General features: G+C 32.8%; 2 protein-coding genes across 4 annotated transcripts; both read right to left on the bottom strand.

Annotated features, from left to right (window-relative positions):
* Positions 1–890: 890 nt before the first annotated feature.
* On the bottom strand, positions 891–6,325 carry LOC109856852 (tubulin alpha chain-like). Of its 3 annotated transcripts, XR_002250425.1 has the most exons (7): positions 5,638–6,325; positions 5,130–5,371; positions 4,795–5,025; positions 3,052–3,322; positions 2,298–2,465; positions 1,711–2,138; positions 891–1,137 (listed from the first exon to the last, which is right to left on the bottom strand). XR_002250425.1 is itself a non-coding variant. In XM_020432553.1 (6 exons), exons 1-6 carry the CDS (start codon positions 5,806–5,808, stop codon positions 1,773–1,775), a joined length of 1,449 nt encoding a protein of 482 aa, XP_020288142.1. In that variant the 5' UTR covers positions 5,809–6,325; the 3' UTR covers positions 1,486–1,772. The 3 variants fall into 3 exon arrangements, 2 of the variants coding, with proteins under 2 accessions (XP_020288142.1, XP_020288143.1); XM_020432553.1 differs by lacking the exon at positions 891–1,137 and having other exon boundaries at positions 1,486–2,138; XM_020432554.1 differs by lacking the exon at positions 891–1,137 and having other exon boundaries at positions 1,486–2,138; positions 5,612–5,728.
* A 73-nt stretch (positions 6,326–6,398) lies between these two features.
* On the bottom strand, positions 6,399–7,948 carry LOC109856835 (nuclear receptor-binding factor 2-like). The gene is made up of 3 exons (XM_020432530.1): positions 7,872–7,948; positions 7,303–7,553; positions 6,399–7,204 (listed from the first exon to the last, which is right to left on the bottom strand). The coding sequence occupies exons 1-3, from the start codon at positions 7,893–7,895 to the stop codon at positions 6,733–6,735; spliced, it is 747 nt and encodes a 248-aa protein (XP_020288119.1). The 5' UTR covers positions 7,896–7,948; the 3' UTR covers positions 6,399–6,732.
* Between the last annotated feature and the right edge of the window lie 3,770 nt (positions 7,949–11,718).

Here is an 11,718-nt window from a genome sequence, read left to right as displayed (position 1 = left end):
ACGCATGGATAAAGAAGCGACCGATTCCACGCAGTCGAGAGAGTAACTCACGTGACGCTCCCGTGCCGTTGTAAATAAGAACGTTAGAACAAACGTGATTGTCATAAGCGATTTCAGATTGCGATAAGAAACTTCTGCGTCATCTATCACCGATTAGCGGCGTAAGTTCTCCGATACATTGATCTTGCATGCAAATCCTCCCGATTTTTCTGTTCTACTTGGTTTTTTTTTCTTTAAAAACACATGACGCGTGTGAATGATGTAAATTCTGTATGTGTGCGCGCAATTTTATTTGTAAAAAATGCCAATAAAAGGAAAAGTTAAAACAACAGCGATATAAAATTTGAAAAAAACAATATAAGCAAAAAACAACATACTATAATAATAATAATAATAATAAGCGTAATATAATATACAAGCACTTTGAGAGAGAAGCGGATTGCCTATTTATCAAAGCATGTATATATATTTACGAGTTATATGAATACGATGATATGTACCCTTGCGAAAAAGAACTACTGTCGATTACATATAAATAAAGTCAGTAATATAAATATTACTGACAATCACATAGGAATATTATTAGGTATTACAGGAATCACACTGAGAATATTACTGGCAATTGCACAGAATGCCAGTCCATTTTTTCGTACCACTGCCGCAATATATTACTGCCAGTAGTTCTTTTTCGTAAGGGTGTATATATATATATCTATGTGTGTGTGTATATCATCGTATTGATGTAACTCGTGTATATATATATATAATATATATATAAAATATATATATATATATAATATATATATANNATATATACATATATACATATATATATACATATATACATATATATATATAATATATATATATATATATATATATGTACTTACAATTTATTTTAACAACGCAAGAGTTGGTGCGATATGATCTGCAAGATAACATTTTCTCGAAGGCCAGCAGCGCGCCTTTTCCACGCTCCTCTCTGCGACGGACACTGTGTCTTTTAGGTTGATCACTGTTTCAAACATGGACGAAAATTTTTTCTGACGTAAAGATAACATCTGGTGCGCAAAACGTTTAATGTCACTTAAAAATGGGAGCGGCGAAAAAGAATCGGCTTAACCGATCAGTCAAAGTCTATGTAAACAAGATTTATCGAAATTAGTTAGAATGACTGCACTATCTCTCTCACGTCAAGTAATCACAAAATACAATCAATAATAATTACTATCGAACGTGTAGCGCACGCTAAGTCAACAATTGTAAAGGTCATCTGTGTACAGATTCTGCTCGGTTTAAGAATGAATTAAGTAAGAAAAATATCATTATTAAACTTTTGGATTTGCGCAAAGATTTGCGACAATCCAAAGTGTTCTCGAACGGGACGTTACATGTCAGATGGATTTAATAAAGACGATTCTTTTTCTCGTTTGCGTTCAGCTTGTACAAAAAGATTCTAACAATCTTGTTACGTGTCGTTCGCGTCGATTGAACAACGACATTCTCACGACAACCACGCTTATTAACGACAATGACTTATTTACGGACGCCGCCTTACTTTTAATCGCGATTTTCAAAAATAGTTTTGAAATAACACACAAGAAATAGATTTATAAATTTATTTTACAACGCTTGACTTGCGCGCTCCGCAAAATATTTATAACTAAATTTTTTTTCTATTTGAATAACATTATCTCGTGTGGGTCTTACTGCTCTCAGCGCGGGTTCACGTTCGCTGGGAACGTTTCTTTTCTTATCACACTTGATATCGATCATGAGAAACCATGATGCACGAAACCTGAGAAACGTCGATCATGCTGTATTTTGCAATCGTAGTCCGCATATAGGTCTAACATATTAAGCAGACATTCGTTAACATTCTTTAATTCCACTTTATAGTCGTAGTTACGGTTCATAGTACTGTTTATATAATTGTAACAAGATTTGATTTGATCAAGTGTGTTCAATTGTTCTTCGGAGTGACGAGTTTTATCGTAGAGCGCATCTTCCGCATTAACTGCTAACGCTTTCCAGTAATAATAAAGATCGGTATTGTTGCTGCAACTTGCAACCGATTGGATTGGACATGCTATGTAAGTACTCTCAACCGCGGCAGTACCAGTTCGAACAGACGTACCCTAAAATAAAAGAAATTCTCACATATACGCGCGTATAAAAAGCTAACTTAACTCTTAGAAAGAGCCGGCAGAGCCAATATTGGCTCTCTGCGCAAAATTGTCGGGGTGTGAAAGTTATAACAGATATACGAGATGATTTAACTAAATACATTGTGATACCTGAAATGGGTTTTCGATACCATTGGCACGGCGCATATCTACGCCTTGTTTGCATTGATCGTTTATGTTGGCAACCATAGTCGTAACGTCTGTTTGTATCACTTCAGAACCGCGATATACAAGCAAACTGCTGATATAAGCCCCGTTACGTGGATTATACGACAACGTCTACCAATCAAAATGTGAATTAGTTTATATATACGCGTAATAAATAAAATGTTTTGACTTTTTTTTCTCACATTTTAGCCTGTGACAAACCCGGTAAAAAATTTTTCATATATACTTATACACAAATTAAAATAATTATATCTAATTATTCAAATTTTTTTATATGCCGAATATGTCCATACAATTTTACACACGGAGAATTTCTTTTTTTAAGAGAATGGCTTCAGAGATATTCCAAAATCAAATTNCAAAATAACTCTATTAGTATCATGTTAGATATAAAATAATTATATAAAACTATATTTTTACTATATTTTTAAAAAATTTTTGATATATAATCATATGTACTTATACACAAATTAAAATTATTATATCTAATTGTTCAAATTTATATGTGCCGAATATGTCTATGCAATTTTATACATGGAAAATTTTTTACCGGGAATGTCTGTACGCAAAATATATATATAAACAAGAGAGATGAACAATTTATTATTACGCGATATACATATCTTTTTCTAACAATTAAAGAACGTTTAGATTCCACGATTATATGCGTCAATAATGTGTGGATTTTTATACATACTTGATTAGCAGGATCCAAACATTCGTTTGTAACGTCTGCAATTAATTGATTGTGAAGCTCCAATCTTTCAATAGTAACAAACGGTGCGTAAGACATTGCAACAAAAGGTATTTGTTTATGCGGTACAAGAACTTTATAATTATCCAGACTCCAGTTGTTCGTCGAACGAAATCTTAACGGTGAGGTAATAGTAGAAAAGGCTTGTGCTAATACGCGGTTGTACACGGAATAGATGTAATAGTAATTTTCTCCTACGTTCTGATGCAGTTTCCTGTAATACATCTAAGTGATATTAGATTTTACATACATAGATAACTCTCTCTCGTGTAACGCGAACAACGCACACAATTTCGATATAAACGCGGTTTAACAAATTGCAATAAAATCAAGTCTAACTACTCCGTTTTTTCAACATGTACGCTTATATCCCAGATAGCCAACTGAGTGCAACTTGTTGGCAACTTGCTACAAATATTGCTCATATGTTTTCAGCAATGTAACAAAAGGGTGTATCTCTCTTTTCAGTATGTTCTTGCCAACAGCAGTTTTCAAAATTATAATAACAGCAAGTTTCCAACATCTCATCGGCAATAAACTTATATTATTTTTCTCAACTTATGAATAAAAATTATTGCCCACATATTGCTCACATATTGCTGACTCACTTGTCATAAACATTGGCTACAACAATTGATTGACAGTAAAACTCAGCATATTAATTCTGAATTGACAAAAACATTTTCGTTGCTTTAAATAAAAACAACACAACAGCAATTGGCAAGCAACTTAATCTATACAATGATTTGCTTTATATTGAGTTTTCACATTTGGCTATCTGGGTAAGCAAGCCTCGTATAACGCGGCATTTCTGCGAAACGGAATATCCCCGCGTTATACGAGGGTTACTTGTAACAAATTGCTTTTAGAATGTAAGTTTATATACAGGGTGTTCCGCCTAACTTGCAGCATCCTAAATATATCTCGCTTATTTCTTACGATAGGAGGATGCCGAAAAGGGTCGTTATTCAGTTCGAAACAAATACTGTAACAAACAAGAACTTTTTGGAGATTCGTCTTGACCTTGCCTATCATATCGCGAGGACAAAAATATGTACTTTCAGATTAAAAAAATGACCATGATCTTGAAGACAATTTCGTGTTTATTACAGTATTTGTCTCCTCGAACTGAATAATGACCAATAAATAATAATTAGAATAACGGTCTCTATCGAGCAACAAAAATAGATCTTATGGTTTATTAAAATAGAATATAAAATATAAAATATAGAATTCACATAAATGTAGTTTCATAGACGTTTCGGCCCTTACTTGAGCTCTCTTCAGTATATAAAATCAAATAACGCCATGTCGCAAAGAGAGGATAACAATATGATGTAAAAATACACAAATCTTACGTATGGCAGTCTATTTTGATGTAATATTAGACTTCAAATCAGAAGTCGAAGATCAAATATTGATAGAGACCGTTATTCTAATTATTATTTATTGTTAATTTTACGAGCGAGATTTTCTGTATTATATTATGAATAATGACCCTTTTCGGCATCTTCCTATCGTAAAAAATAAGCGAGATACTTAGGATGCTCAAGTTAGGTGGGTCCCCGTATATATATATATACACACGTATATATTAAAAAATTACAATATAAATTTACAGAATTTATAAAAACGTGTACACATATGTAATATAATTTTGTAATAATGTATCTAATTTACTCGTACTCTGTGTATATTTTTCTTAGTGCAGAATTGTCTGCTATGATACAACAGTCTATGTTTTTCATGCAGTCGGATAAAGTGAAAAAAGTGTTAAGCACTGCCGTGCGGGTGTGACAATTAATTGAACTAGGCGGGGGAACTTTTGCGTAATCTATTTTAGTTTTTTTTTTATAGTCCTCCGTAAAGTTTTCCAGTAGTCTCGATATGAATCCATTGATATGCTCAGAGTACTGCCTGCAATTTTCACATTTTACATAAATTTCTTTCACAAATTAAAAATGATATAGCGATCGAATTCTGTGTTTAAGAAGACACAAAAAAAAAAAAGAATCATTCACCTGCAAATTATAAATCCATCCAGATTTGAACATTGTTCGCACATTATTCGAATACGGTTTAACGTTCTTTCTAGTCCTTCTTGATCGAGAAAATAACCTTGTGGAAAGAATGCCTCATTAAAATTATTTCTGAGACCAATTATAGAATCCGGATGGTATAACGTTGGTTGCCACGTTACATCGTGGCCTGTCATAATCGAAATGTCATCGTGAGGATAAACCATTATATTACGCGGTATGATCTAGAAAGAAATTTGTATTCTCGATAGAATTCTATTGGATTTATTGATGTGTTTCTGATGATAAAAAAAAATACTTCCAAAAATAAAAGTGTTGGATTTGTTAAAACATTGCAGACAGGAAACAAAAAAACCTGTTTTTTTTTTTTTTTTTTTTTTTTTTTTTTAACATATGCGTCAAAAATTACACGTCGGCAATATTTTAACAATTATACGTTATAATTTAACAACGAAATTAAATACTAAAGCTCGTTTGTTGTAAAGTCTACCCTTTCCTCTGTTTCTTCAAAAAATGATCTCATTGATACATCCGGTTGTGGTACGCGCTGTTGACCGTTAGCATCAATACCATATTCATGACAAAATGATTCCCACATCGCACTCGATAACTGCATTCCACCAATTCCTCCAGCAATCGTGATAATTTCTTTGTTACTCATGTCGATGTCTTTTTTTTACTGTGATTTGTTTAAACGCACTAAAAATTTTGACTTTATCCGAAATAACGACCGAATCAAATGTGGCTACGTACACGTACCGGCATGTCAAGAAGATATTGTACTCCCTACATCATTCCCGTTGATACGCGCAAATAACAGCACCGCCAATAAGAACTTGACTCCAAATTCAATATAACGAATATAGCATTTGAGTCTGTTGTTGATCGATATTTTCGTCATTTTAAAAACTATCGCGTGTGAGTTAAAACACTGATACAAATTGATTTGAAAATTTTCAAAATACAAAATCACACGTGTGTTAATCACCCATGGTGGTTGACCAAGAGATGTTTATTTAAAATTTAGTGATAAAATATACATCATGATGTAAAAATTACTTGCTTGTCATTAAACCGGATTAACGTTGCCACGAAAAACGTAGTCCTGTTTCTTTTTTCGTTTGATATTTTTTCATTTATGTTGTATTATTTAGACATTAATTATTATTAAATAATGGGTGTTTCTCTCTTTCTGTCTGCATATATTTTAAATTAATTAATTGATTGATTTGCATATATTTTATCACAACTCTTATATATTGTTTATAAATTTTTTTAAAAATTAACATACATTAGAATCATTACATTATAAATTATATGTACACACCCATATACATAGCATATATTGATATATGGATAGTTTTGCACTTGTAATAAATCGTTCTTTTGCCAAGAGATTGCATCTATCCGATGACAGACTGGTCCATAAAACATCATTGCGGTTTTTGTTTTTTTGTTTTTTTTTTTTAATTTAACTATGTGAACAACTCGATGCCGGAGTTAACAGATCTCATCTTGAATCTTTCTCACTTAGAGTAGATTTACAAGAAATCGTACAAACTCAATATAGCGAGATGAATCGAGTTTATGAGGATGTAAAATCAAAAAGTGGCATTTCAAGAGGTGTTAAAGGCGGCAATGGCGGAAGACTTAAAGCGCGATCCTCTGTTCTCATATCGTCGTTTGCGGAAAATGTTTTCAGACGTTTTGTCAACTGACGCACTTCCTCTTCTTTCGCTTCCAATTGGCTAAGTAAACTTCCTACAAGAGATCGTAATTGGCTATTGACAGTTCTTAATTCTTCTATAACGGTACTTGCGTCCTTCGGATGTTTAAATGTTTTTTCATTGCTATCGGGTAGCGATATCAAACTCAAAAGATTGTCCTGCTCGTCGATAGTTTTGTATATGGCTTGACGCAACGAACCATCAAACTTGTCACTTCTTGTGTCGGTGCAATTTTCTTTGTCACTATATTTGGCTACATTTTTACTAAGGAGATCTTTCTGATGATTCTCCAGCGTTGTTTTGTATTCTTCGTATCGCACCTGCTTCATTCTATGGGTAACCACATGGCACACAATTTTTGTATTAAAATCTTATAAAATACAGGGAAAAAAAAACCAATTCAACAACGCAGCTGAATAATTCGGTACCTGACCACAGCTGCCTGTCTCTTGTGATAATCTTGTTGCAGACTGAGTGATTCCAAACTGTTGAGCAAATGGATCGGTATCAGATAAGGTTCTTGAGAAGACACAGCTGACCCGTGCACGTTAACCAGACTGGATTCGAGTTTCTCATGAGCCTTCGCTAAGAGATCGGCCACAGTTTCGTGATACTCAGCCGCTTCCTCAAACTTTCCTTCCCGCAGTGATGCCTCCGCCCGTCTCTGTTTCTCATGCGCCTTGCAGAAAACATATGTTCTTCTAACGACGCACTCGACAAAGAGTAAAAGATACAAAAATTAAAGTCGAGATACGCTTGATGCTTCGTGTTTTTATTCAATGTAAACCACATTTTCATAAAAAAAAAAAACTACATACACGGTGCAAGATTTGTCTTACTTCTATACCCTAAATGGGAAATTGTACCATATCGATACTAACAATCTCAAGAGGGAGAATTGCGAAATAAATAAAAAAATGTTGCATTTAATTTAAAAAGTACCTAAACCAGCGATTACAAAATGCGTGTGCTAAAAAGAAGTACGCAGAAAACACACCAAGTTCAAGGCAGCTGTCTCCATGACTAAAATCAGCTGTTTATCAAGCAATTCTCGCTGCAAAATCAGTGTCACCAACTTAACCGATAAAACTCGAATAATTTGTGTACGTACAGTGTTGCTAAAGTTTTGTTTATCTTAACGCAAAACTTCCTAGTTCTCTTGTCGTGCACACTGAACTATAATATAAGTCTGTTCTTTTTCCATACTTTGGCTGCACTAGTTCACAGTCTATCTTTTTCCTTTTAATATAGATAAAAAAAGATAGACTGTGAACTAGCGCAGCCAAAGTATGGAAAAAGAACAGACCTTATGAAACGCATCTTCCATTGGGTGCGTTCAGACAACTCAACAGTTGCACAACGGTTGAGAAATAATCGCTTCTGATTGGATCGTACTTTTGGAACCACAGCAAACTTTGAAATATAGTCCTATCAGAGAGAAACCTGAGAGCGGCCATCCTAATGTAATTTTTTACGACGGTTTCAGCCGCTGGTTTAAGCCGTATTTTCACAAAAGTGGAACTCAAAGGCCGTTCTACATTAAACGCAAGTAGCAGATCTCGTGGAATTGACCAATTGCAGAGTCAAATCAGCCAATCGACCAACGTGATTGATCAGTTCCACGAGATCTGCGACTTGCGTTTAATGTAGAACGGCCTTTGAGTTCCACTTTTGTGGAAATACGGCTAAAACCAGCGGCTGAAACCGTCGTAAAAAATTACATTAGGATGGCCGCTCTCAGGTTTCTCTCTGGTCCTATCATAAGTGATGATCTCTCAACCGTTGAGTTGTCTGAACGCACCCATTGTTCGAGCTGTCCGCGATAGAAAGCATCACAACTAGGATCTCTGTCTTTGTCTCGTCGTCGCTGAATGGTTAAATTTATACGAGTACAGTCTAAAACAAAAGAACAACGAAAAGTAAAGAATGACTGCGATTAGCAATTGCTGAGCGCTGATTTCTGCTGAACGCAGTTATTTTTTACTTTTCGTTGTTCTTTTGTCTTGGACTGTACTCGTATAAATTTCAACCAATCAGCGACGACAAGACAAAAACAGAAATCATAGTTGTGATGCTCTTTATCGCGGACAGCTCGAACAATGGAAAACGCGTTCCATATTATAGTTCAGTAGAATAAACAAATGCGCGCATATGCGTAAAACGGAACGCAGCTATATACTGTAGCTCTGTAAAGGCCATCACACATAAAATTAGTTAAGACCGTAAGACGTAAACTTAAAAAAATTGACAAATAAGAAATTTACGTCCAAAAGTGATTAAGACATAGTATACATTCTGATTGGTCAATTTGCTTACGGCTAAGTCTTACGGTCTTAAGTAATTTTATGTGTGATGGCCTTAAGCAAGCGCAATGTCCATGACTAGAGCACATTGGCAACTACGTAATGGCGTATGGACTATCTTGAAACGGTCCTTTGAGCCATAAATGCACCAAACCAAACCTTGGCAACTACGTAACTACTGGTAACTATCTCCACGAGCGACCTGTCGGTACGTGAGCTATGTCTAAATGTGAACATGGTTCTATTCCACGCTATTTCCGTAAGGTTCTATTCTGTGCTATGTGCACGAATCCAAATGGTCACCTTCTTCAGGCGTGTAATTATATTCGCAAGCGTAGATTTAATTACTTTTGAAATTTAAAATGACCGGTCTCGTGATGAGAAGATGAGAAAGGAGAACAGAAAAGGATAAAAAAAAAAAACCATTGCAACTTTCCATACAACGTAGATGTGATGTACAAGAAAAAATGTAATACTCAAGAAAAGAATATTATTTTAGCAAGCAGCATCAGAATTCATGGAGTGTATCATCTCCTTTTACATCATCATTTGCTGCTCTTTGCTTAATAANNTTTATTTTATTCTCACAAAAACACTACATATGTACATAGATACAAAATACACAAAAAAAACATGTATTTATACAAAGGTGTTTTAACGGTACACAAATATAATGTCTGAAAAGTTGCAATTCCAAGAATTATAGCTTTTGCTTTTTTATTAAAACTCTTTATCAGTCTTTTCTAATTCCACGTTTCATTTTACAATTGTTTTATCCATTCCAAAAGAATAAAATGTTATACATTTATTAAACATACACAATATAAGACAATATTATACAATATTATACAATATACTATATATATAATTATAAATACTCCTACGTACCTACCTATCTATCTTACACATCTGATATATCTTAAACATTACTAATTAGCATTAAAGCTGCATTACAGCTTTGATCCTAATTTGACATTTCGATTTCTTCCTACTTATCCGGTCTAACATATTTCCTGCTTAACGTATTTCCTACCTACCCGACCTAATTTATTTTCTACAAGCGCTTGTAGATACGCATCCCTACCTACACAGATACCTATTTACCTACTTACTTTGGAAAGATTTAAATTCTATTAAATATTTTACGCGAGGGGCAGTTGTTTTAAAATTAAAAAATATTATTTAAAATATATTTTAGTTTCACGTCCGAAGTTTTTTTAAGATTTTACGATTAAAAAAAGAATATATCTATCCTTCACAGCCCATCATGTATACTTAGAAGAGATAGAAATATTACTATATTCTATAGTAGATAGAAAAAATATATATTTGAATATATATATTTCAAATATATATTTTTGTAAAGATAAAATAGAAAAGAATAAAAATGTAGAGAATAGATATAAAGAACACACACATAAGTCTCCAAAAAAAGATTCTATATCGGTTCTTTAAGAGAAATTGATATAGAAATATAAAAATGGATGCAAAAAAAAGAATATAAGTATTTAAAAAAAGATTCTATATCAGTACTTTAAGAGAAATTGATATAGAAGCATAAACGAACATAATCTTCAAAAAACATTCTATATCGGTTCTTTAAGAGAAATTGATATAGAAATATGAACGTAGATGTAGAAAATATAGATGAATATATATACATATAAATATAAAATTTAAAAAAAATATAAAAAATTTAAAAATGACCACATATATAGAAGAAATATTGTTTCAAATCACACAATATACAAATATATAAAAATTTCATCAAAAAAAATATATCGTCAATCCCTACGTATAATTACATAAGTGTCACATACCGAATTTTTAGTTTATTGCATAGTGATACTTAGAAAGTCATGTTCTTTATAGACACTAAATATGAAAACAATTTATAAATAAGGTAAAATTTTAAAACCAAAAGATCTCTTAACTAGGGAAATTATATGAAGGTTTAAACTTTTAAACTGCTTTTCTCTAAAACTTGCGTTTTAGAGTTACGTAGAGAATCTACGTAGGGAATGACGATATAATGAAAATCAGTGCGATTACTACTCATGCAGAATAATTTATTCTTCTCAAAAATTTTTATTGTAGAGATATGAAAGATAATAAATAATTTAATTCTAAATCATTATTTTTTTCCGAGAAACAATTCTTTATACATGCTCAAATTCTATATCTAGGCATAACAAATTTGCATGAGATTGAGTAGATCTCATATATGATTGTAATTAATTAAACATCATCACACAGATATAGAACATGTCCATAAATAAAAGATTTTTTTTCGAGACTATTATAAAAAAAAACTGTTTTAGTATATTTTAACTTACTATATTAAAAATTTCTAAGCCATGTAAGAACTGTAATTTGCTTGAGTAAATTATAATAAAAATTTACAGATAATATATATAAAAAAGCAATCTTTCTAAAAGTGAATTGCTTCTTATGTGAGAAGAATAAATTATTAAAAAAATACAACGTACCGTTGCGCGTAGTCCTTCGCCGTCCATCGATGTATCTTCAACTCCAGTCCCA

This window comes from Pseudomyrmex gracilis, unplaced genomic scaffold (assembly GCF_002006095.1).
Source record: "Pseudomyrmex gracilis isolate BER0280 unplaced genomic scaffold, ASM200609v1 scaffold_136, whole genome shotgun sequence".
Classification (NCBI taxonomy): domain Eukaryota; kingdom Metazoa; phylum Arthropoda; class Insecta; order Hymenoptera; family Formicidae; genus Pseudomyrmex; species Pseudomyrmex gracilis.
The sequence above is the reverse complement of the archived record's forward strand: the minus strand, read 5'-3'. Positions and strand labels throughout refer to the sequence as shown.

Excerpts from the sequence above, each read along its gene's own strand:
- LOC109856852 (XM_020432553.1), bottom strand. The coding sequence starts at position 5,808 with ATGAGTAACAAAGAAATTATCACGATTGCTGGAGGAATTGGTGGAATG. Across the intron at positions 3,323-4,794 it reads CTAAGAAAAATATACACAGA|GAAACTGCATCAGAACGTAG; the intron begins GTACGAGTAAAT and ends GATGTATTACAG. Across the intron at positions 2,466-3,051 it reads GTTTGGATCCTGCTAATCAA|ACGTTGTCGTATAATCCACG; the intron begins GTATGTATAAAA and ends TTTGATTGGTAG.
- LOC109856835 (XM_020432530.1), bottom strand. The coding sequence starts at position 7,895 with ATGGAGACAGCTGCCTTGAACTTG. Across the intron at positions 7,554-7,871 it reads AGACAGCTGCCTTGAACTTG|GCGCATGAGAAACAGAGACG; the intron begins GTGTGTTTTCTG and ends GTTTTCTGCAAG. Across the intron at positions 7,205-7,302 it reads AGACAGGCAGCTGTGGTCAG|AATGAAGCAGGTGCGATACG; the intron begins GTACCGAATTAT and ends GGTTACCCATAG.